The following is a 20,990-nucleotide window of genomic DNA, read 5'->3' on the forward strand; positions in this document are numbered from 1 at the left end:
TTTAACATTTACATGAAGCCGCTGGGAGAGATCATCCAGAGTCATGGGGCTCGGTGTTATCAGTACGCTGATGACACCCAGATCTATCTCTCCATGTCTCTGACTGATACAGTGACTAAGGATGGCATCTCTCCTCTGGATGCCTGCCTGGAGTCAGTAATGGGCTGGATGAGGGAAAACAGACTCAGGCTGAATCCGGAGAAAACAGAGGTACTCGTGATAGGTACCCCAAGTCCAGGAAGGGAAATTTGTCATCCAGTCCTAGACGGGGTTAATCTCCCCCTAAAGGACAAAGTTCGCAGTTTGGGAGTACTCTTGGACTCATCCCTACAACTGTCATCCCAGGTGGATGCGATGGCCAAGAGTGCTTCAGCTGATACGCCAGCTGCGTCCCTGTTTGGACCAAAGGGACCTGAAACGGTAGTACATGCACTGGTAACCTCTCGGTTAGATTTCTGTAATGCGCTCTACATGGGGCTACCTTTGTACCAGGTCCGGAAGCTTCAGTTAGTGCAAAATGTGGCAGCCAGGCTGGTCGCTGGAACATCTAGGGCAGACCATATAACCCGGGTATAAAATCTCTTCACTGGCTGCCCATTAGCTTCCGGGCCCAATACAAATGTCGGTTATTACCTATAAAGCCCTACATGGCTTGGGCCCGAGCTACTTGAAGGAGCGCCTTCTCCCACATAATCCGCCCCGCACTCAGAACACTGGGAAATTCTATTAGAATGTCCGAGATGAGGTTGTCAACAACTCACAAGAAGTCATATACAGTGGTGCCTCGGGTTACGAATTAATTCGTTCCGCATTCCTTTCGTACCGAAAATTTCGTAACCCAAAACACTTTTCCGTTAGCACTGGAAAGCCTATAGCTGGCACTTTGCAGCCATTTGGAAATTTCGCGCCGAAATGAATTTCGTAACCCGAAAAATATTTCGTAACCCGAAACAGTTTTTGCCAATCCAACTTTTTCGTATCCCGGAAATTTCATAACCCGATCATTTCGTATCCCGAGGCACCACTGTACATCGACAGCACCTACTCTCTGGAATAATCTTCCTGATGAAATCCGAGCCTGCTCCACTTTGGATGCCTTTAAAAAGGCTCTGAAGACACATTTATTCTGACTGGCATATCCCTCTGACTCTTTATAGTCATTACTCTTGATGGACTTGCACATCATTGACTGAAAAGACTCTTGGCTGTGTGTTTTTATGTATATTGAGATTTGTGGATTTTATATTTTTAATCTGTATGTACCTATATTCTTGTTGTACACCACTTTGATCATTGGAAAAGCGGTATATAAATAAAGTTTTATTTATTATTATTATATTGTTGAAGATTGTTTTAAGCAGTTTTAAATTGTCTGTTTTAATTGAGAACCTATTTCATATATTTTTTTAATCTTTTGCAATTATTTTATTTTTTGTAAGCCACCCTGATGTATTTGGATAAAGAGTGAGATATAAATATTTTAATTCATAAATAAAACCAGTGTCATTATAATGGGCAGTACCAAAATACTGATAAATAAACAGAAGAACAAAGAGTGGTGCAAGACCATATGGACTTCAGAATTCAAATTTGCAAGTTTAAAAAAAGACCTGACAACCCTCAGGATGATTTAGAACGGCTGTTTACTGACCAGTGACACCAGAGTTGAATTCCAAGAATACAGTAGTTAAGGCAGTTTGAAGAAGTGATAGAAACAGCAGCAACATGAGTGGCTCATATATCTGCTTTTTGAAAAGAGGAACTCTGGACATTTCCTGTACATAGAGATCTGTGGGCACCTGATAGGTATAGAAAGTTAACTTGTCTCCCCTCAAATGAGTATTATTCCTGGTAAACTCAGTGCCTCTGTGCCAACAGGATATGAGCCAAATGGGGACAAACAAGAGTAAGAGGTACAATACCATAATAAATAAAAATAAATAAAGCATGGTTCAGCAACTGAACTGGAAAAAACAACAACTAGGCATGCGGAACATACTCCCTCAGAGTGTAGTGGAGTCTCCTTCCTTAGAGATCTTTAAACAGAAGCTGCATGGCCATCTGTCGGGGATGCTTTGATTGAAAATTCCTGCATGGCAGAATGGGGTTGGACTGGATGGCCCTTGTGGTCTCTTCCAGCTCTATGGTTCTGTAATTCTATGATTTTATGAGTATGCCTAGTAGCCTTTGTGAGCCATTGAATGTGCTGTGCTGGTTGGGAAATGATTACAGATACTGAATGGATGTGAATAGGGAAGCAAGAATGGAACAGCATTGAGCCTCAACATCCTTTGACCTGGAGCATGATATACCTGTCAGGACCCTTGAATTGGCAAGTTATCCCTATTGGACATTTGTTTTGCATCTCAAGTGAAATGGTTTTACCAAGGCCCTTTGGATGATAAACCTGCTGCAGCTTTGTTTTATCTGTTTCAAATTCTGGATTGAAGACCACTCTGTATCTTCTTGATCTACTTTAGTTACATACTTTTCCAGAGGATTCATCCCACTGTTTACCAAAACCAATATATTTTGCAATATGAAACTTAATCAGTCAGCTTGGGAAAAACAGACATGCTTTAGGAAGGGATTCTGGGAGCTGAAGTCCAAAACACCAGTCTTTCCAAGGTCTGTTTGAAGTATATTCTCCTCCTCCTTTTTTTGAAAGTGCTTCTTAAGTAGACATAATTTTATTTGGAGAGGTAGATAGGTTCCACTGTATCCCATGTAAGCCAGGGAGGAACTGTGAGTGTTTTTTACCCTAGGCTAAGAGGTGGGTGGCAGTGAAGGCAGGGACATGTCTTGAAAGACATTGCAAAAGAGACCCAAAGGGAAGCTGCAGACAAGAAAAAGAATGTTTCATTCCAGGCAGATACTACTTATCTAAAGAAATATACCTGGAAGTAACATTTGAATTTGGCACTTAGAATCAACAGAAATTCAGTGAGAAACACCTGTTTAATTCTGACTTGTGGGAATAAGATCAGCAGAACAATATCTGTGCAAAAGGAGTGGAGTGTGAACAGATGAATTATATTTCACTTCAGTCTATACCACTGTGGTCCTAGCTTTACATAGAGGAATTCTAATTAGAATTAGTTAGTAGAATTAAAAGGAATAAGAAGCATCAAACATTGAGATAAGGATGCTTGAAATAAAATAGAAATAGTACATTTTAATAGCACTGGGGACATGGAATTGAAAGCTACACAGTTAAAACATGTGCCTTTTGTGGTGTTGGGTTAATGAATATTTATTGTCTCGTGTTGCAGTAGTGGATGCTGGTGGGCAGATGTTGCATAATGCTCTGTTTCCTTCCCTGTAGTCCTGTCCTGCTGGCAAACTTTCCATAGGCAACTGGTTGGCCACTGAGTGAACAGGACACTGGGATAGTTAGGCCTTTTGTCTCATAGAATATGGCTCTTCTTGTGTTATTAATATACAGTGCATAAATTTAAACTGACACCCTGAGCTAATTGATGGAAGGGAACAATACAGTTATGGTCAATGGTAGCCCTCAGTGGATCTGTGCCTCTGTATCAAAAGATAAAATAAGGACTGTCAATGCTGTGAGAGTTTATCTTTCATACAGAAACAAAATAATGTCAGGGTTTAATTTCCATATCTCTAGATGTGTGTAATGTGTATGTGTGTGTGTATGAGTGTATCACAAGGATGTGTGGGGTCAGGATCTGCACAGAAGGCTGTTTCTACTGATAGGGTTTCTTTTGCTAGATCATGGCCATCAGCACACAACTGCACAAATGTGGTGATTCCACATATTCACCCCCGAGGAGGTTCACAAAGGTGCAGTTCTGGGTTTTACAGAGTTTTCACCATTACATTCTCCAAAAGAGAGGGTTGACCATAATAGACATGTACCAGGATTGTGTCATGTTAAAATGCTCACAGATTGGACCATCCCACAAGTGGTTTAACATTTTCATCACTCCTGCATAGAGGTATCCAAGACTTCTCCTGTGAATAGTGATCAGAGTAGTAGTGGCCCCACACATCATTCACACCACTATCAGAGGAGGAAACAACCTTCAGGAATGTACTTACAGCCACAGGGCAGGTTTTTCAAGAGCACCCTCTTTCTTCAATGTATATCTCTTTTTGTCCTTGGAGTGAAGTGTCTTGGGATGTTGCCTGTGCTTTTTCAATATAAAAATTCTCAGCCAACTGCTTCCTTGGTTCTATGGACTCCTAATAGCCAGACATTAAACAATTAGTCCACTCTAGAAAGACTTGGCCTCTAAATTGAGGTATGCATTAAGTGATTCAACACAGCATAGCAAGGCATTCTCTTTCACCAGAACTTATCACCCCTTGTGCCTGATCATGATTTTTTTACAGAAAGAAAAACAATACTACATTTTTAACATAAATATGAATAGTTATATCCACTGCTTTCTTCCCACACTGTAACCTTTTCAAGGTACTGGCCTGAAGTGCCCTTTAATTTTTTTTTGTTGCTCTGAGAGTTTATCTTTCTTAAAAAAGCAAAATAATGTCAGAGTTTAATTTCCATATTTCTAGACTGTAATGTGTATATGTTTATGTGCCTTCATGTTGCCTGTTGATTTATTGTGACCCCATGAATTTCATAGAGTTTTCTTAGGCTAGGAATACTGGTTTTGCCAGTTCCTTTCTCTGACATACAGCGTACAATTGTAGTGATTGCAAAATTGTTTTTGTCCTCATAGTGAGAGAACCAGTCTCTTAAAGGAAGCTGAAATGTTACACCAAGCAAGATTCAGTTACATTCTACCAATTTTGGGAATTTGCAACGAACCTGAATTTCTGGGCATCGTGACTGAATATATGCCAAATGGGTCACTGAACCAACTTTTGCATGGAGTAAGTATGTATAATGTTGACAGCCTAATTCTTGTCACCACAGTCATTGTCAAGGGAGATTAAAGTGAAGTTGTTGTTAATGGCTATTCAAGCAACTCATCCTGGAAGTAGACTACACCTGCTGGCTGTGTTCTTCCACCAATCTATCTGTTAGACTGAAAGGAACATATGCTGAAAGCAGGAAATTTCGGGAAGGGGCTAACAGTGTTGTCCCATCTATCCAGAGCTTATATTGGTGAAATAGATTTGTTTGTGACCCTTCATACTGGGGAGGAAAACTTTTAGCTGCTGAGATGTTTTGAACTGCAGGTTCCATGGTTCTTTGCCTTTAGCCATAATGAATAGCTCATATAGGTGTTGTAGGATAAAAATTCAGAATTCACCATCCCTACTGTTGAATCTGTGGTCACTTTACAGGATAGATGCAAAATATCTTTGTTTAGACAAGCATTTAATCAGCTGTTAGGAATACTGATTGATTGATTGATTGATTGATTGACTGATTGATTGGATGTCCTGCCTTTCACCCAATATGGGACCCAAAATGGCTTACAGCATATGTTAAAACAAAATACAGCTGAAACAATTTATAGTATAAAAAATTTAAAAGCACAAATGGGCAATCCTATTCAAAACAATCAATCTTTTATTTGGCAGTCACAGACCCAACAATCTATTCAAAACACTAATCTAAAACAATTATTAAACATGTCAAATGAAGATACAGTCTGTCTTCTGTATCCATGGATTTTTTTTTTTATCCCTGGATTCAATCACCCACAGCTTAAAATATTCAGAAATAATATAAACTCCAAATTCCCTTGCTTTTGCCATTTTATAGAACAGATATCATTTCACTGTGTCATTATATTGAATGGGACTTGAATATCCACCAGTTTTGGTATCCACAGGGGGTCCTGGAACCAAACCCCAGTGGATACCAAGGACCCACTGTAAAAGTAGAGGATCTCCATTAAAACATCCTTTTCAGCAACAGTTTAACAGCTGAAAGCTTTCCTCAGATGCTTGCCACAGAGAGGACAGCCTAATATTGCATGGGAAGGAATTCCACAGATGGAGAGCAGCCATTGAGAAGGCCCTCATCAGATGCGACTGTGGCAGTGGTACTGAAAAGACAAATGAGAGAGCCTTTGTGGTGGCTGCTCTCATGCTGTGGAATTCTCTCCTCTATGGATGTTAATTTTCAGGCACACTTATATAGGGAGATATCAATACTGTATAGGGTGATATGTAGTGATCAGTATGGCTTTACATTGCCTTGGTTCTAAATTAAAGTGAATCAATTGTATATATTTGTGTTGAGTCTTCTTTTTCTATATACATATAGAAAACTATGTATCCTGACATTGCTTGGCCACTGAGGTTTCGCATGCTTTATGAAATTGCTTTGGGAGTGAATTACCTTCACAATATGACACCTCCACTCTTGCACCATGATTTGAAGACCCAGAATATTTTACTTGACAGTGACTTTCATGTTAAGGTATGAATGCATTTTCTTACTCTTTGGCATCTGTGCTTTTCTGCAGTTGTAGGAGCTGATGTACCTAGAGGGTGGGATGTTGCAGAAAAGAAGAAGGTTTCCCATGGCAGAGAAATGAAACTGCTGAAGATCACAGATATAAAGGGGCAAAACCCAGGAAGGAAGTGAAGCCCTGCCTTTCAGTGCACTAGAAGATACTGCTGAGCCTGACCTCTGATAGCTTTCTGAGATTTCATCAGTCTTTGACTGCATTCTGTTGAGGCTATTTCTGCCTCTGAGGACTAGGAACCCATTTGGGTTTTTTGGCAAAAAAAAAATTTAAGAGTTGCAATGAATAAGAAGCTGGTCCACAATCCTATTTTTAATTACCCATTTGAAAGCCTGAGTACATTTGCCTTCAATCTCTCAAGAATTTATAAGGGTCATTTAATTTTAGGTGGTAACATACAATACAAGACAGTACTGTATTTGGGGGTTGGGAGGGATGCACCAATTTTTAATTATGCTACTGGTTTATCCTATTAAGTTTAGAATTCGGCTTCAGCTCAGTTCACTGTTAAAATCTGACTAGCATGCAGAAAATAATGTTACTTAATAGATAGATACCTAGATAGATACCTTGCTCTGAATATATGTTTGAAAAGGACAAAGTCAAAGATACATAAAAATCAGGATGCACCTGCTAGGATATGTTAATTATACCACTTGCTGAGTAAGATTGGAAGTCAAATATGCACACTTTAAAAGGTTCCTCCTGGAAGCTTTGCCACAGCATTAGTACATATTAACATAAAGTTCCAACATAACACCTTAGTATCTATATTCAGATTGCAGATTTTGGGTTGTCAAAATGGCGCATGGTGTCCATGTCACTGTCACGAACTGAGAAGTCAATGTCTGAGGGAGGGACTATCGTCTACATGCCACCTGAAGATTATGATGCCAGTAAAAAAACACGTGCAAGTATAAAGCATGATATATACAGGTATTTATATTTTATTTTGAGACTGAGAAAAGTGTATGTGCATGTGGTTGCCAAAGACCTTAAAAATATGTACTCAACACAGTGGAATTTGAGAGTCCTATCACATCAGAGTCTCAAATCTGGGATTATTTTAGGCTCCAGTCTGAAGTTTAAAGCCAACATAACTTTTTCAGTAGGAGGACTAATTTAATATAGTGATATGTATATTTGTGTGCTTTTAAAATTCTGTTATGTGACATCTTGAGTATTTTCATTCCTTTTGCTCACTGTATGGCTACTAACATATTGGTACATAATAGTTTTCTCTCAGGCATCTGTAGTATAGCCAAGCAATTTTGAATACCGTGAGTGTAGTAAATATTCCCAGATCAGTTTTCAGACCGGATCTGATGGTATTAAGTTGAGTAGATATTGGTTGAACATGAGGAGGAGCTTCATGACAGTAAGATTTGTTTGGCAATTGAAATCAATTGCCTAGAGATATGGTGAGGTCCTCTGGATATCTTCAAAAAGAGGCTGGATAGCTACCTGTTGGGTTGCTTTAGCTGGTGATCCTGTGCTGAGCAGTGGGTTGGACCCAATGGCCCATGAGATCCCTTCTAACTATATGATTTTATGATTCTTAAGTAATTTGTTATAATGGGAAGAAAACTATAAAGAAATAAAATATTATCTGGAACACAAAATGATGGGAAGATACTATTTCTCCTCTCCATCTTGTCAACATGGCACTGGAAAATGTGGTCCAAAAGACTATTGAGTCAATCAGTTTTTAAACTGTCACTGAATATATGGGCTATTGTTCTTTCTAAATAGTGAGGTAGAAATTCATTTTTAAAAATGGACAATTGGAAATTTGTGCTGGATATTTTTGTCTTGACAGATAAATATGGAACTGATTTACATCACTATATGTACATATTTTGTTTTGCTTTGAACAGTTATGCCATTATCATGTGGGAAGTGATGTCAAGAAAACAGCCATTTGAAGGTCAGGTTCTTTCTTTTATTGTCATTGTTACTTTACTAAATTGCCCCACTAAATAAGCGCACATACAACATGATGGGTGTTTTTTTTAATGATGATTCTTTCCTTTTTGTCAGGAAAGCTTGGAAGGTAGGGGAGACCATGAGTTTTTTCAATAAGCGCTTTGGTGGTGATATAATATAATCTAAAATATCAAGTATTTTTAAAAAAAAACAAAGTATCAAGTGGGATGCAGTGGCTTAGAGGTTAAGACACCAGTTCTGATGTTCTGAAGATCGTAAGGTTGGCAGTTCAAGGCCTAGCTGCTGCAGGATGAAGTTAGCTCCTATCACTAGTCCCAGCTTCTGCCAGTTTAGCAGTTCAAAAGCATGCAAATGCAAGTAGATAGATAGGTACCACTTCTCAGTGGGAGGGTAACAGTGTTTGGTGCAGTCATGCTGGCCACATGACCACCAGAATAGTCCTCAGACAACGCTGGGTCTTCGGCTTAGAAACAGAGATGATTACCGCCCCATACAGTCAGTTACAACTAGACATTAATATCAATTATATCTTTACCTTTAAAATATCAAGTATTGTCTCACTGTTCACCTATATATAATATCAAGTATTTAGGGTTACCGCACAGCCCCCAGGGACGGGATCAGGGCATGACAAAAGGGAGTGGGATGGGAACAGAATGGGTGCTATCACCCATTTCATTGCACACCAGAACGCTGCTGACGCTGCTAGAAGTTCCCATTCCATTCCTGATCCGTCCCACAGGAGGTGATTTCAGGAACTGTTCAGAAGTGTTCCTGAAAATCACCTCCTGTGGGATGGATCAGAAATGGAATGAGAACTTCCAGTGGTGTTGTTCCAGTGTATGATGAAATGGGTGATAGCACCCATTCTGTTCCAATCCCACTCCCTCTCGTCACACCCCAATCCCATCCCTGGGGGCTGTGCAGTAAGTTTAATTGTCTCACTGTTCATCTATATTTTCACTACTGGATAAGAAATGCATGTATTTCTAATAAATGCATAATATCTACTTTGACAGATATTATAAACCCCTTGCAGATTATGTATAGTGTGTCACAAGGAAGGCGTCCAGACACTAGTGAAGAATATCTACCATTTGACATTCCTCATCGAGAGTTGATGCTGTCTTTAATGGAATCTGGCTGGTCACAAAATCCAGATGAAAGGCCTTCTTTTTCAAGTGAGTTTCTTGTTTGACATCACAAAGTAGGCAGCTAAAGAATGGAATGGTGAAACAGACATCACTATCTGTATTGCTGCCTGTCCTTCCTACTAAGGCATCCACATTGACCAGCATCCAACTATGTAATTGCTGTAATGCAAGTGTTATTGTGGAAATCTAGGCAGGGCAGAAGGGGGAATCAAATACAGGGGTTTTTTTCATGCACACCTTTAGGATAGTGTTGGGTTATTGTTGTTTTCTTTTAACAACTGAACACACACAAAGATGTACTGGAGTTCTCTTGCAGGAAGGGACAAATGAGGATCAAGCAGTGTATGCAGACTCCCTTGCCCAGTAAGGTAACCTGCTGTGAAAATCTGAAAGCAGTAGGAAAAGAGCAAGATCAATAAAGAAAGCAAGCCTGTCAGTTTGCAAGACCAGTATTAGGGCTGTTAAGAACAGGATCTCTTGGAGGCTGATTGGATGGCACATAACAAAACAATATGGTCTGCTAGAGGTTGCATGTGCTTAAACAACTGAAAATCGAAAAGAGAGTTTTAGTGTTCTTTATTCCTCTAACAGTACATTGAGTTTAGGTTACTGCCTTCAAAATTAGTGGAAGCTGTGAGTCAGTGGATGGTTCAGTCTAAATGGTTGTTCTGGAAATGATCAGGCTGTACCTCATCTGCATGTGTTACATTTAAATGCACTATGGATCAGATTCCTCAAATATTTTGGATCAGATTCCTCAAATATTTCTATTTTGAAAAGAAGTGGTTAGTCTGGCACCAAAATAACTTAATTTTGAAAGCCCAGTTAAATATTTGGGCTTTCAAATAAATAATAAGATACAGATATCAGTATGATTTAATAATCATACCTTTGAAATGGACGTTAATAATGAGATCATAAGTCAGAGTCATTGACATGGATATTTGTTTTCCTTTGTTCACTTTATTTGATTTATATACCACCCTTCCTCACAAAAACCTGGATGACTGACAGAAAGGGAGACCCTAAAATATGGCATATATTTCCCATTTGGAATGATATAATTGGAATCACATATTCCAGTCGTATATTTCCGCTTATTCCACCTCTATTTCCACTATCCAATAAATACTCTAGAATTAGAATACGTTTATTTCCTCAAGAATTGCTGATGTATAGTTCACTTTTTTGATCTAGAAAACATCCAGGGGTAGCCATGTTGACCGTTAATAATAATAATATAATAATATCCTGTCCCTCTACGAAACGCAATCAGGGCACCTTACATTAAAATATACATACACGAACCATCATTCCCACCCACCCCTTAAAATACAATTAAACAGATTAAAATTAAAACATAATTAAAATTCACAAATAATTATAAACAGTGGCGAGGTTGAATCAAGAGCTGCATTTCCTTATTTTTGGTGGCTGGGAATTAATTCAGGAAAGGCCTGCCGGAAGAGATCCATCTTAATGGTTTTCTTAAAGCTGTTTACGGTGGTAATATGATGGATCTCATCTGGCAGACCATTCCATAATCAGAGCTATGTTTTTTAGATTGTAAGATACCACATTATAGCCACAACAGTGGAATACTAAAGAGTCAGCCAGTGGACTGGGACTTTCCTATTTGAGGCTTTGACCTCCAACAAAGGTAAAACATTTTTTTAAAAATGGACTGTTTTACCTCAACACCACCTAAAGTTTTCCTGATGCAAAACCATGAAGGCTTCTTGAGAATCTAGTGTTCTCTGCCTAAAGGGGACTATAGCCTTCCAAGGATGGAGACATATTAGATTGCAAAGAAAGTGTCTTTGTTGTGATGCAAATGGATGTTAAATTTCCTGAACTTTGAAAACCTCCCAGTTGCCACATGGCCGGAAGGGGGAGGGGCCAGCCTGCAAGTGATGTCCCTGCATACCATCTTAACTAAGAACAAAACCAGCAAAATGCAGGCCTATGACTAACATCTTCAGTTTTTTTCTCCTGTCTGGTTTGCCCGATGAAGAAGCTAGTGAAGCTTTGAAAGCTTGCAACATGTACATTGTGCATTTTGACTGGCCAATAAAGATATCACTGTTTAGTGGATTTTTTTATTGGATTCACTTTATTGAGTCATTTTTCTACTACCTCTCTACCTCCAGTTACAAATCTGTTGAAAAATACATTGTTTCAGGAAGTGGTAGATAAAATACCGTCTGCTCATGCCATCTGCGAGCTTGCCATCCACAGACTTGAGCTCACACGGATGGCAAGCCCCGGCGGACAAAATGGTGTGGGTGCTGCAGGCGCGCAGGCACTGCCATGCACCAGAGTGCACCGCCATAGGAATCCATAGGATTCCAGCATAGGATGTTTTTTCCCATATGCAGGGGGCCCCCGAATATGGGAAGGGCCCAATGTATAACATAATCTAGCACAATTTCGATAGTTTAATTATAGAAAGGTCAGTGTCTCCACACTCCAGGCCAGTCTGCTCTCCACCTGGTGCCCTCCGGTTTTGTGGACTTTAAAATTTCCTCACCATTGATCATGATACCTGATGATGTTCATAGTTGCAGCCTTCAAAATCTAAAGGCCTATGGCTGCTCCACAATATAGCATACTGTCTTGGGCAAGGCCACTTTCTGTTTCACCTTTTGGGCATTATGCTACAAGTAGCTCTCAAGGAAATCTTTCTGAAGAATACTTTGTATTGAACTGTAATTGGTGTGTATGTGTGCATGCCTTCAAGTCTCTGTTGAATTTCATAGGATTTTGTTAGGAATACTTAGAGGTGGTCTTGCCAGTTTCTTGATCTGAAATATAGCCTACAGTACCTGGTATTCACTGGGAGTCTGCCACCCAAGTACTAACCAGAGCTGAGCAAAGAACTTGTACAGTAGTTGCCTAAACTGCCATGCTTTTAAGCTGTTGTAGCAGAAATATGACATTCATACCTTTCAAAATATGTTAAGGACATGTTCTTTGCCTAGCAGCTCTTTGTCTTGCTTGAGTGCACGGATATAACAATCCTGTATGACAAGATTTCTCCTGCCCCTTAATATTCTAGAGTATTTTGAAATTTTAGACATTTTAGAAACTGAGGTGACCTCAGATTCAAAGATCTTCTTGTCCTCCCTTCACATCTAAGCTAGATGTGCATACTATCTCAGTTTTACATTTAAAATTCTAAAAGGTTTATTTTATTATGTGGGTTGGAAAGTGCAGATTAAGATGCTGAACATATATTTAAAACACAAGAAGAAGCTATACTATTGATACTAGTTTAAGGTTAAGCCACTGATCTAATATTTGAGAGTTCTTTAGTTGACTGCCCCCTATGTTTTTGTTTTATTGGTCTATGTAGTACTTAACTACCATTAAGTACAGTTCACTAATATTCATCTTATCAGCTTTCAATTTTTCTTCCCCCCCCCCCACTATGTAGTGATCAATCTACTGAAGTTTGCAATCATAAGTGAAAGCTTGTTTGCTGTCACATATGAAGTGTAGAAGTTGTCTAGACAGCACTTCTACTCCCTTCAATTTGCAATAATCGGTTAAAAAGTTTAATTACTTGAATGATTGTCTTTTCTTTGAGTCATCTTTGGTCTTTCTTTAACAACTTGTTTTCCTAGTTTTGGCATCACGATTCTGACATTAATTTGATCCTCTGGGGAAATACTGCCCCCTGGCCATACAAAGCAATACATTCAATTGCTCAGTTGTTTGTTTGTTTTGTTATTATGGTTATTGGTTTTTAAATAGATTTAGATCTTGCCTCTTTTGTTTTTGAAATCATGCAAGCCCTTCCACTAAAGTCTGTTAAGCAATGAGGCTGCAATCCAATCTACACTTACTCACTTTTGCTTTCAAGGGGACTTAATACTGAATTGCTATACATGTGCTTCCAGTCGTTGGATATTTTCATGGAGATGTCATGACGTAGCTTAGAATTTTTTTGTATGTGTATGTAAGCCATTCCCTGTCAGGTTTTGATAAGAACTAATGGCTCTGAAACTGAGTCCTAGCATGACAGGAATTCAATGCTGAAGCAGCAGGCATGGATCTAGGACTAAGGTCTCAAAACCCTTTTCAGGTACAGAAAGTACCATAAAGTGTTGCACAGTCTCCTGCAAATCATAAGTGGCCTACCCCAGCCTGAGGGCCATTGGATATTGGAACAGAGCTTCCATCATGCCACCCTAGCTGAAGAAAAGTCCAAAACAGTATCAGGTTTGGGAAGGCTTATACAACTTGTACTTACAATAGTATTCATGTCCTTCCAGATGGTTTCCCATAGGCAACTGGTTGGCTACTATGTGAAGAGAACATTGGGCTAGATTAGAAGTGGACACAAATACATGGGGGTGAATGGCCAATTTCCTCCCAACAGGCCACCACCACTCCAGCAAGCCCAAATACCTCCATTTTCCTCTGCAGATCTTCTCAAAATGGTGATAGGAGATGAAGATGAATCTCTTCCTATAGTCATTTTGAGAGTGACTGCAGAAGAAATCAGATGTGTCTGAAGGTAGTATTATGTTCTTGGGTGATTATTGGGGCAGGGCGGGGATATTTTCATATGTTTTCATGCATTTTGGGAGGACTTTATAAGCAATTTTAAAGGAAACATTATTTTAATGTGCAGTTTGGAAGCTTTGGAGACTGCTAGGGGGCTTTAGGATTCACAAAAGAGGCTTCAGGAACTAGACTGATTTTTGTTTGGATTCAACAGAATTCTTTTGTCCATAAAGACTAGGAACTTGACCATTTCGTTGGGTCAATAATATGATGCTTCAGGATTCAACTTTCTGGTCAGGCTACTGACCTATATATACAGGGGCTTCTTGTTCCAGAAATAAGACTTCTAGTCACATCCAGATTGCATTGGGGCGGGGGTGGGGGGATTTTCAGTTCAGAATTAATGGTTTAACCCACCTCAAGTGCAAGAGGTCAAAATTAGATCCTCCCCCAAATTGACCGCCCCATCTTGAGGTGGGGTCAGGTTTGTGGATCCCTTAATATTGAACTGTGGTAAGTGGCAGATTTGAAGGCTGCATTCAAGTTGCATATTTACTTTTAATAAACAATTACTAAACTTTGTTATTTTCTTGCTATTAACACATACCAGATCCAGGTTCCCTGTTCTGGACTTGCTTAAACCATTCCACTTTGCCCAAGCGTTTTAAAGACAAAATTTTAAATTGTGTGTTCTCCTTAGTTGTTTGCTGTTGCTAGTTTGCTGGATAAACAGTGTTAAAGCTTCTTTGTTTGCAAATACATGGTGTTTGTATTGTATTAGTTCATTTAAAGTTTTGCATGTACTCTCCTGGGATCCCTTGGGAACTAAGAATAGTTCATAAATAAACAATTTTAGTGTTTTTCAGGGATTGCATGATGTGTTTGATGTGATGTTTTTGTCATTGTTAAAACAGATTTTTTTTTTTCAGAGCATGCCCTTAAGTATTTTTCATAAATGTGTTTCCATAAATCAGTACTTTTGTTGCTGGAGATCTCACGCTATGGAACAAAATGTGTTTGTTTGTTTATTTAGAATGCTTAATAGAGCTTGAACCTGTGCTGAGAACCTTTGAGGAAATACCTATGCTTCAAGCTGTGATACAGTTAAAGAAAGCCAAAGTAAGTACTCATTATAACCTAACATAAAAATACACCAGGGAGAATTATCTGCCCATAAAATGAATCATGATCACAATGTAACTGAAGCTAGAAATTGTGTACCAAGGATGTAGCCCTGTTACCGTAGTTCTGCACTGATTAATACACACTTGCAAATATCTCTTTCAGTCTGAATACGAGTGGCGATGTCTCCACTTACCCAGCAGCACATCTAGTGATAAATCCATATCTCTAAATATACCATTGAACCCTAGTTTACAAGAGGTAATGCATTCTTTTCTTGTTCTTGTTGTTATCATCATGACCATCATCATTAATATCACTTGGTTTTCTTTAGCATTTATGTAACCCCTTGATAAATCTGAATTAATTCAGATGGGTGATCAAAATCCTTTTACCGGTAATTGTGTTGAGACATTTAAGGGCAGATATTCTCAAGGTCACTTAAAAGGGGCTAGTTCTCCCTTCAGTCAACCTATTATGCACAAATCCTATTGCTTAGATTGAGCATATGGTTTAAATATTGAAAGTCTCAGGTTCAGTTCCTGCCATCTCCAAGTAGCATGTGGAAAGAATTCTGTTTCCAGAACACTGGAGAGCCTCTGTCAGTCAGTGTAAACAGCACTAAGATGCCAGCCACAGATGCCGGTGAAACGTCAGAAAGAAAATCTTCTAGAACATGGCCACATAGCCCGAAAAACCCACAAAAAACCATGGATGCTGGCCATGAAAGCCTTCGACTTCACAGCACTAAGATAAATGATCTAGTTGTCTTCTTTAATATAAGTCAGCTTTCTAAATTTCATAGGACTAATTCAAAGTTATGTTGATTTAATAGGTCCACCATAAAATATATTTGGATCAAATATTTAATTTAAAATAATGGGAAAGTCTGATTTATTTTTTCAATTTATTCCACTAGTACCAGGCTGAAATATTTGGTATTGGCAGGAGCATTAGAATCTTTCTCCCCTTCTCCTCCTCCTCTTCCTCTTCTCCTCCTCTTCTACTCCTTCCTGCATTGGGGTGAGTCAGTAAAAACACCACCCTTCCCCAAGCACTGAATTAAATATTTGCAAGCTAGAAAATCTCTGAACATTCAGATATATGGGAGGTCATTTTAAAATATATGGAGGGCTGTGGGTTAAGTTTCACTGCCACTTCAAGTACAGGTTAGGTTGGTCTCAGCGGTTTTCTGTTTCCACTTTATGACAGAATGTCCTATTGACACACTATGTTCCAATATGTTTAATGTTTTGGGTTGGAGGTCTTATTGGTGGGAAAATAGACGTCTGCCCCCAGGTGCCCCTCAAAATCATGACAAATTTTTTTTAAAGGAGGCAGAATTTCAGCTTAGCTTTAGATTAAGTTTATAGCTATGGCTACAGAGAGAATTGAATCTGTGTTGGTAACTGAACACAGAACTAGGGAAAAGATATTCTGAACTGGTCTCACAAAAGAGAGAGAGAGAGAGAGAGAGAGAGAGAGAGAGAGCAAACATCCCTGGAATAAATACTTCAAGAAAAATGACAAATTTACTACAAATAGTTTTGTACAGAAACATCAAGACCTGTGGTGAGCAAGTCTTTCTTGGGAATAATGGTATAGATTCTGTCTTCAATGAAGTTTCTTACTTCAGTCGTGTAAGGAAGTTAGATTATGTGGCCAGTAAACCATTTACAAGAACTTGTGGCACTGTGAATCATCTGGGTGGAGTTGAGAGATGAGATCTCATGTGTGTGAGAGAGAGGGTTTGGGGGAGATGTTTTTGTGCTTTCAAGTTGCTTGTCAACCTATGGGAATTCCATGAATTTCATAGAGTTTTAATATGACAGCTTGTTTAACTGTGTTAAATTTTTTTATTATCAGGTTTTTAGCTTTTTCTTCTTTTAACATCTGCCATGGGTCACATGTCAGGAAAAAGGTGTGATATAAATAAAATAATTAATAAATAAACATTAGCTCCATTATGGTTCATACTAAAACCCAGAGCGGATTCATTTTGCCCACGATGAGGGAGCCATCAGCTACCACTGTAGAATTGAAGTATATTTCAGTTTTAGCCATAGAAAGAGAAATTTAAAAGGTGCTGTTTATTTATTTATTTTTTAAATGTTAACCTGGATGAGTGTCTCATTACATGGTGCTAAGAGCAAAGGGAAAAGCTTTGGGGGAGGACTAATCTCATTAATTCCATCTGTGTTCCTTACTTGACTGTGTTTTGTCCCAGGAAGCCTGTGACTTGCTATCCCAGAGCAACAGATTAAATCAACAAAGAGTTCTCTCGGATATGTCCAAGCAGTACAATGTCCTCTCTGAAGGTACGCACTCCTAAACTAGTAAAGGTTTGAATAATAGTAATCTGGTATGAATATTGTTGGAATATTACTTGGATCCAGCATGGTATAGTGGTTTGAGCATTGAACTATGACTCTGGAGATCAGGGTTCAAAACCTCACTGAACCATGGAAACCCTCTGGGTGACCATGGTCAAATCACACACTCTCCGCCTTAGACAAACCCTTGATAGGCTTACCTTAGGGTTGCTGTAAGCCAGAAATGACTTGAAGGCACACCACAATGAATAAGGTTACAACTTTATTTTAAATATAGAGCAAGTTGATCACAAATGTGTGTGAGAGGCCTCCAGATGTTGCTGGACTCCTAGCTCCTATCAATCCTAGTCAGCATAGCCAATGGTGAGGGCAGAGGCCCACATGTTCTCTCTCCATTAAACTAGATGATGCTTTCCTCTCTAATAAATGTTAATAGTAGGGACCAGACCAAAGTAAAGAAGAAAAATATATTGAATCGGTTGCTCAGACTGTGAAAACAGGCATCCAGTAATTGTACAGGTGATTCTCCCAGTGATTAATAGGTATGTCTGGCTGTCTACAGTGCCATATTTGGCCCGTCAGAACATTATGTCATTGTTCTACAGAGATGCGTGCAAGCACAAATCGATACTAAAAGGGATGTAGACTGGTTGAACAAGGCATGGAAGTTCTAAGAGGAAAGCTTCAGGGCTTGTGATAATAAAGCAGGTTTGTCCTGTCTGTCTACCTCTGAACAAGCAAGTTTAGAATTTGTTTTAGATGTTATTGTTGCTTAACCGTTTTTTTGTTCTACTAAGTGGACGGGCCATTTTTGAAAGATATTAACAATTCTCAGCCAGAAAGCTCAAATGCCTCACCAAAATACAAACCCCAGGATTCCATAAGATGTTGCTCTGGCACATAAAGTAGAATCACAGTGCTATAAATGCTTATATGAAAGGGCCCTCTGTCATGTGACTGTTGTGCAAATAAGTACTTCTAAAGCCTCTTGTTATATGGCAGAAGGATTATAGATTGACATAAGGCCGATAAAAAACAACTATGGCAATAATAGTTTTTTGGTTACAGGGTTGTATATGCAAAATGACAAACTGATTCTGAATTGCTTCAAGGGGTAGCCGTGTTGGCCATATAGTAAATCCAATAATATCCAAACAGTGGTACCTTTATCGGGCCAACCAAAATGCAAAATTACATGTTGCAAGTTTTCAAAGTCACACTGGCTTCTTTAGGCAAACAGGAGAAAGAAATTGAAGATGTTAGTCATAGGCCTGCATTTTCTGCTTCTGGACTTGGTTCAGATGGTAGGGAGGGCTATCTGCAGGTTGGCATCTTCCCCTTTGGCCATGTGATCACTGGCAGATTTTCAAAGTCAAGGAAATTTAATGTCCATTTGCAGTTCAAAGAAGATGTTTCCTTGGAATCCAGCATGTCTCCTTCCTTTGTGAAGCCACAGGTTCTTATGGAGGTAAAGAACACTGGATTTCTCAAGAAGTCTTCATGTTTCACATCAGGAAAACATATAATTTTGCATTTTGGTTGGTCCAATAAAGGTGTCATTGTTTGGGTGTTATTTTATTCTGAATGGGTTGTGTGCTTGCTTTTAGTTTAGTGTGAACTCAGATTAAAAACACATGTTTTTTCTTCTTTATAAAAGGCAGTGATGATGCCTCAGGAGAACCACGCACACTACTGAGTCTGTTCCCACTGCGTCAGAATGCTCCTCCTAATGTATCCCTACAGAGCTCTTCCTCATCTAATACAAACAGTTCTAATTCATCAAATTCCATGCCACGCTCACTGCAATCACCAGGAAACAATTCAGGTATGCAGGTGGGACCCTTGCATCCCATTCATATGATCAGCTTGTGTGTTTATTAACAGTATTGTAATATGGAGAGACAGCATACAGTAGTGGTCTGAATGTTGGACTATGACTCTGGAGAGCAAGGTTCAAACCCCCCTCAGCCATAGAAATCCACTGGGTGACCTTGGACAAATCACTTTCTCTCAGCCTCAGAGGAAGCCAAGGGCAAGCCCCCCCCCCCAAATCTTGCCAAGATAACCCCAAAATAGGTTTGTCTTAGAGTTGCCATAAGTCAGAATCCAAGCATAGAAGAGCAGTCATGGATGTCTACCTTGGTTTCTTTTATGAGAGATAGAGATATCTCATATATATGCATTTTAGCCATCATTTTATAGTGCAGTTTATGTAAACTACTTAGAGGTGTTACTACATCAAGTGGCATAAAAACATCATAAATAAAAATTATGCTAAGAAATACTGAGTATACTAAGATTATGGGTGTGGTTACTGCTACATTTTTAGAGTTTATTTTAATAAAACTATAAAGTAGTCTTATCTGATGAATGTAATTCTGGTATATTAAAGTTCAGACAAATAAGGCAGATCTCTTTCAGAATTGTGTCAACTCTTCTTTTTATTGTTCTTCTTAGATTTTACACAGAGCACTGTGCAAAAGCATATTTTTGCTGTAGCTCACCAGTGGATCCAAAGTAAACGAGAGGAAATAGTCAACCAGATGACTGAGGCTTGCCTTAACCAGTCGTTGGATGCCCTCCTTGCAAGGGATTTAATCATGAGAGAAGATTATGAACTTATCAGCACCAAACCTACAAGGACCTCAAAAGTCAGGCAGCTGCTTGATACTACTGATAGCCAAGGAGAAGAGGTTGCCAGAGTCATAGTGCAAAAACTGAAAGACAATAAGCAGCTGGGACTCCAACCTTATCCAAATATATCTGTTCCATGTAGGCCTGCATCTTTGAATTGATTAAATCAGTATGAAGAACTTGCATTCAACCCCTTACAAACTGGATTCCTGTTTCTGAAATGTCACCCTCAGTGCGTGTACACAGGCCAAATAAAATGGTCTCATAGTGAGATGCCCAAATGACATGCAATATGATTGGGGCTGAATCAAGCCTTTTCATTGCCTCACAGCTTTAATCTAAAGGAACAAAGTGAGGATCTATCCTGATTTTGAGCAGAAAATCCAGATGTTCCTGCGTGTGTGTGTACTGCAATTCATAGTGACACTGTTTTGGGGCCGGGGGGAAGGAGTTCACTAATACGTACGTTTACATGCATAGAGGGAAAGGGAAAAATCCAAAGCAGCCACACATACTGCAATTTATCGAACCAAGGTGAGTTCAAAAGGAATAATTGTGTGTGGACAGTTCTCCTAAACTTGCTTCAGTGTGTGCAGACAAGTCCGTGGTCACTGTGGATCGGGGTAACCTGAAGGTAAGCTGGATTTTCCTTCAGTGTAGACATGCCCTGTGTTGCTGCTGCAACATTTTAGACTAGAGTTTAAGGGGGAAATATGCCATGGCAAATGAAAGTATTACCTGACAGTCTAATTTTTTAATACACACACAAAAAGAGACTATTTTTACACCACACACTTGAACTTTCATCACTGGGCACAGATGTTTTTTGTGAATTTGTAAACTTAACGTAAATATTAAATGATGGAAAAATA

The 20,990-nt window shown here is 39.1% G+C and overlaps 1 protein-coding gene across 2 annotated transcripts in view; it reads left to right on the forward strand.

Annotated features, from left to right (window-relative positions):
- The window catches only part of RIPK2 (receptor interacting serine/threonine kinase 2), a 44,431-nt gene extending 23,441 nt beyond the window's left edge, over positions 1-20,990 (forward strand). Inside the window, exons 2-11 of one of the 2 annotated variants that reach the window (XM_042463393.1) lie at positions 4,710-4,863; positions 6,212-6,367; positions 7,195-7,352; positions 8,294-8,343; positions 9,383-9,544; positions 15,063-15,148; positions 15,317-15,412; positions 17,379-17,469; positions 19,142-19,309; positions 19,942-20,990. In XM_042463393.1, the coding sequence (XP_042319327.1) occupies positions 4,710-4,863; positions 6,212-6,367; positions 7,195-7,352; positions 8,294-8,343; positions 9,383-9,544; positions 15,063-15,148; positions 15,317-15,412; positions 17,379-17,469; positions 19,142-19,309; positions 19,942-20,279 (1,459 nt within the window). In that variant the 3' untranslated portion in view covers positions 20,280-20,990. The remainder of the gene's footprint in view (positions 1-4,709; positions 4,864-6,211; positions 6,368-7,194; positions 7,353-8,293; positions 8,344-9,382; positions 9,545-15,062; positions 15,149-15,316; positions 15,413-17,378; positions 17,470-19,141; positions 19,310-19,941) is intronic. The other variant, XM_042463394.1, reaches the window with a different exon arrangement.

Source organism: Sceloporus undulatus, chromosome 4 (genome assembly GCF_019175285.1).
Source record: "Sceloporus undulatus isolate JIND9_A2432 ecotype Alabama chromosome 4, SceUnd_v1.1, whole genome shotgun sequence".
NCBI lineage: Eukaryota > Metazoa > Chordata > Lepidosauria > Squamata > Phrynosomatidae > Sceloporus > Sceloporus undulatus.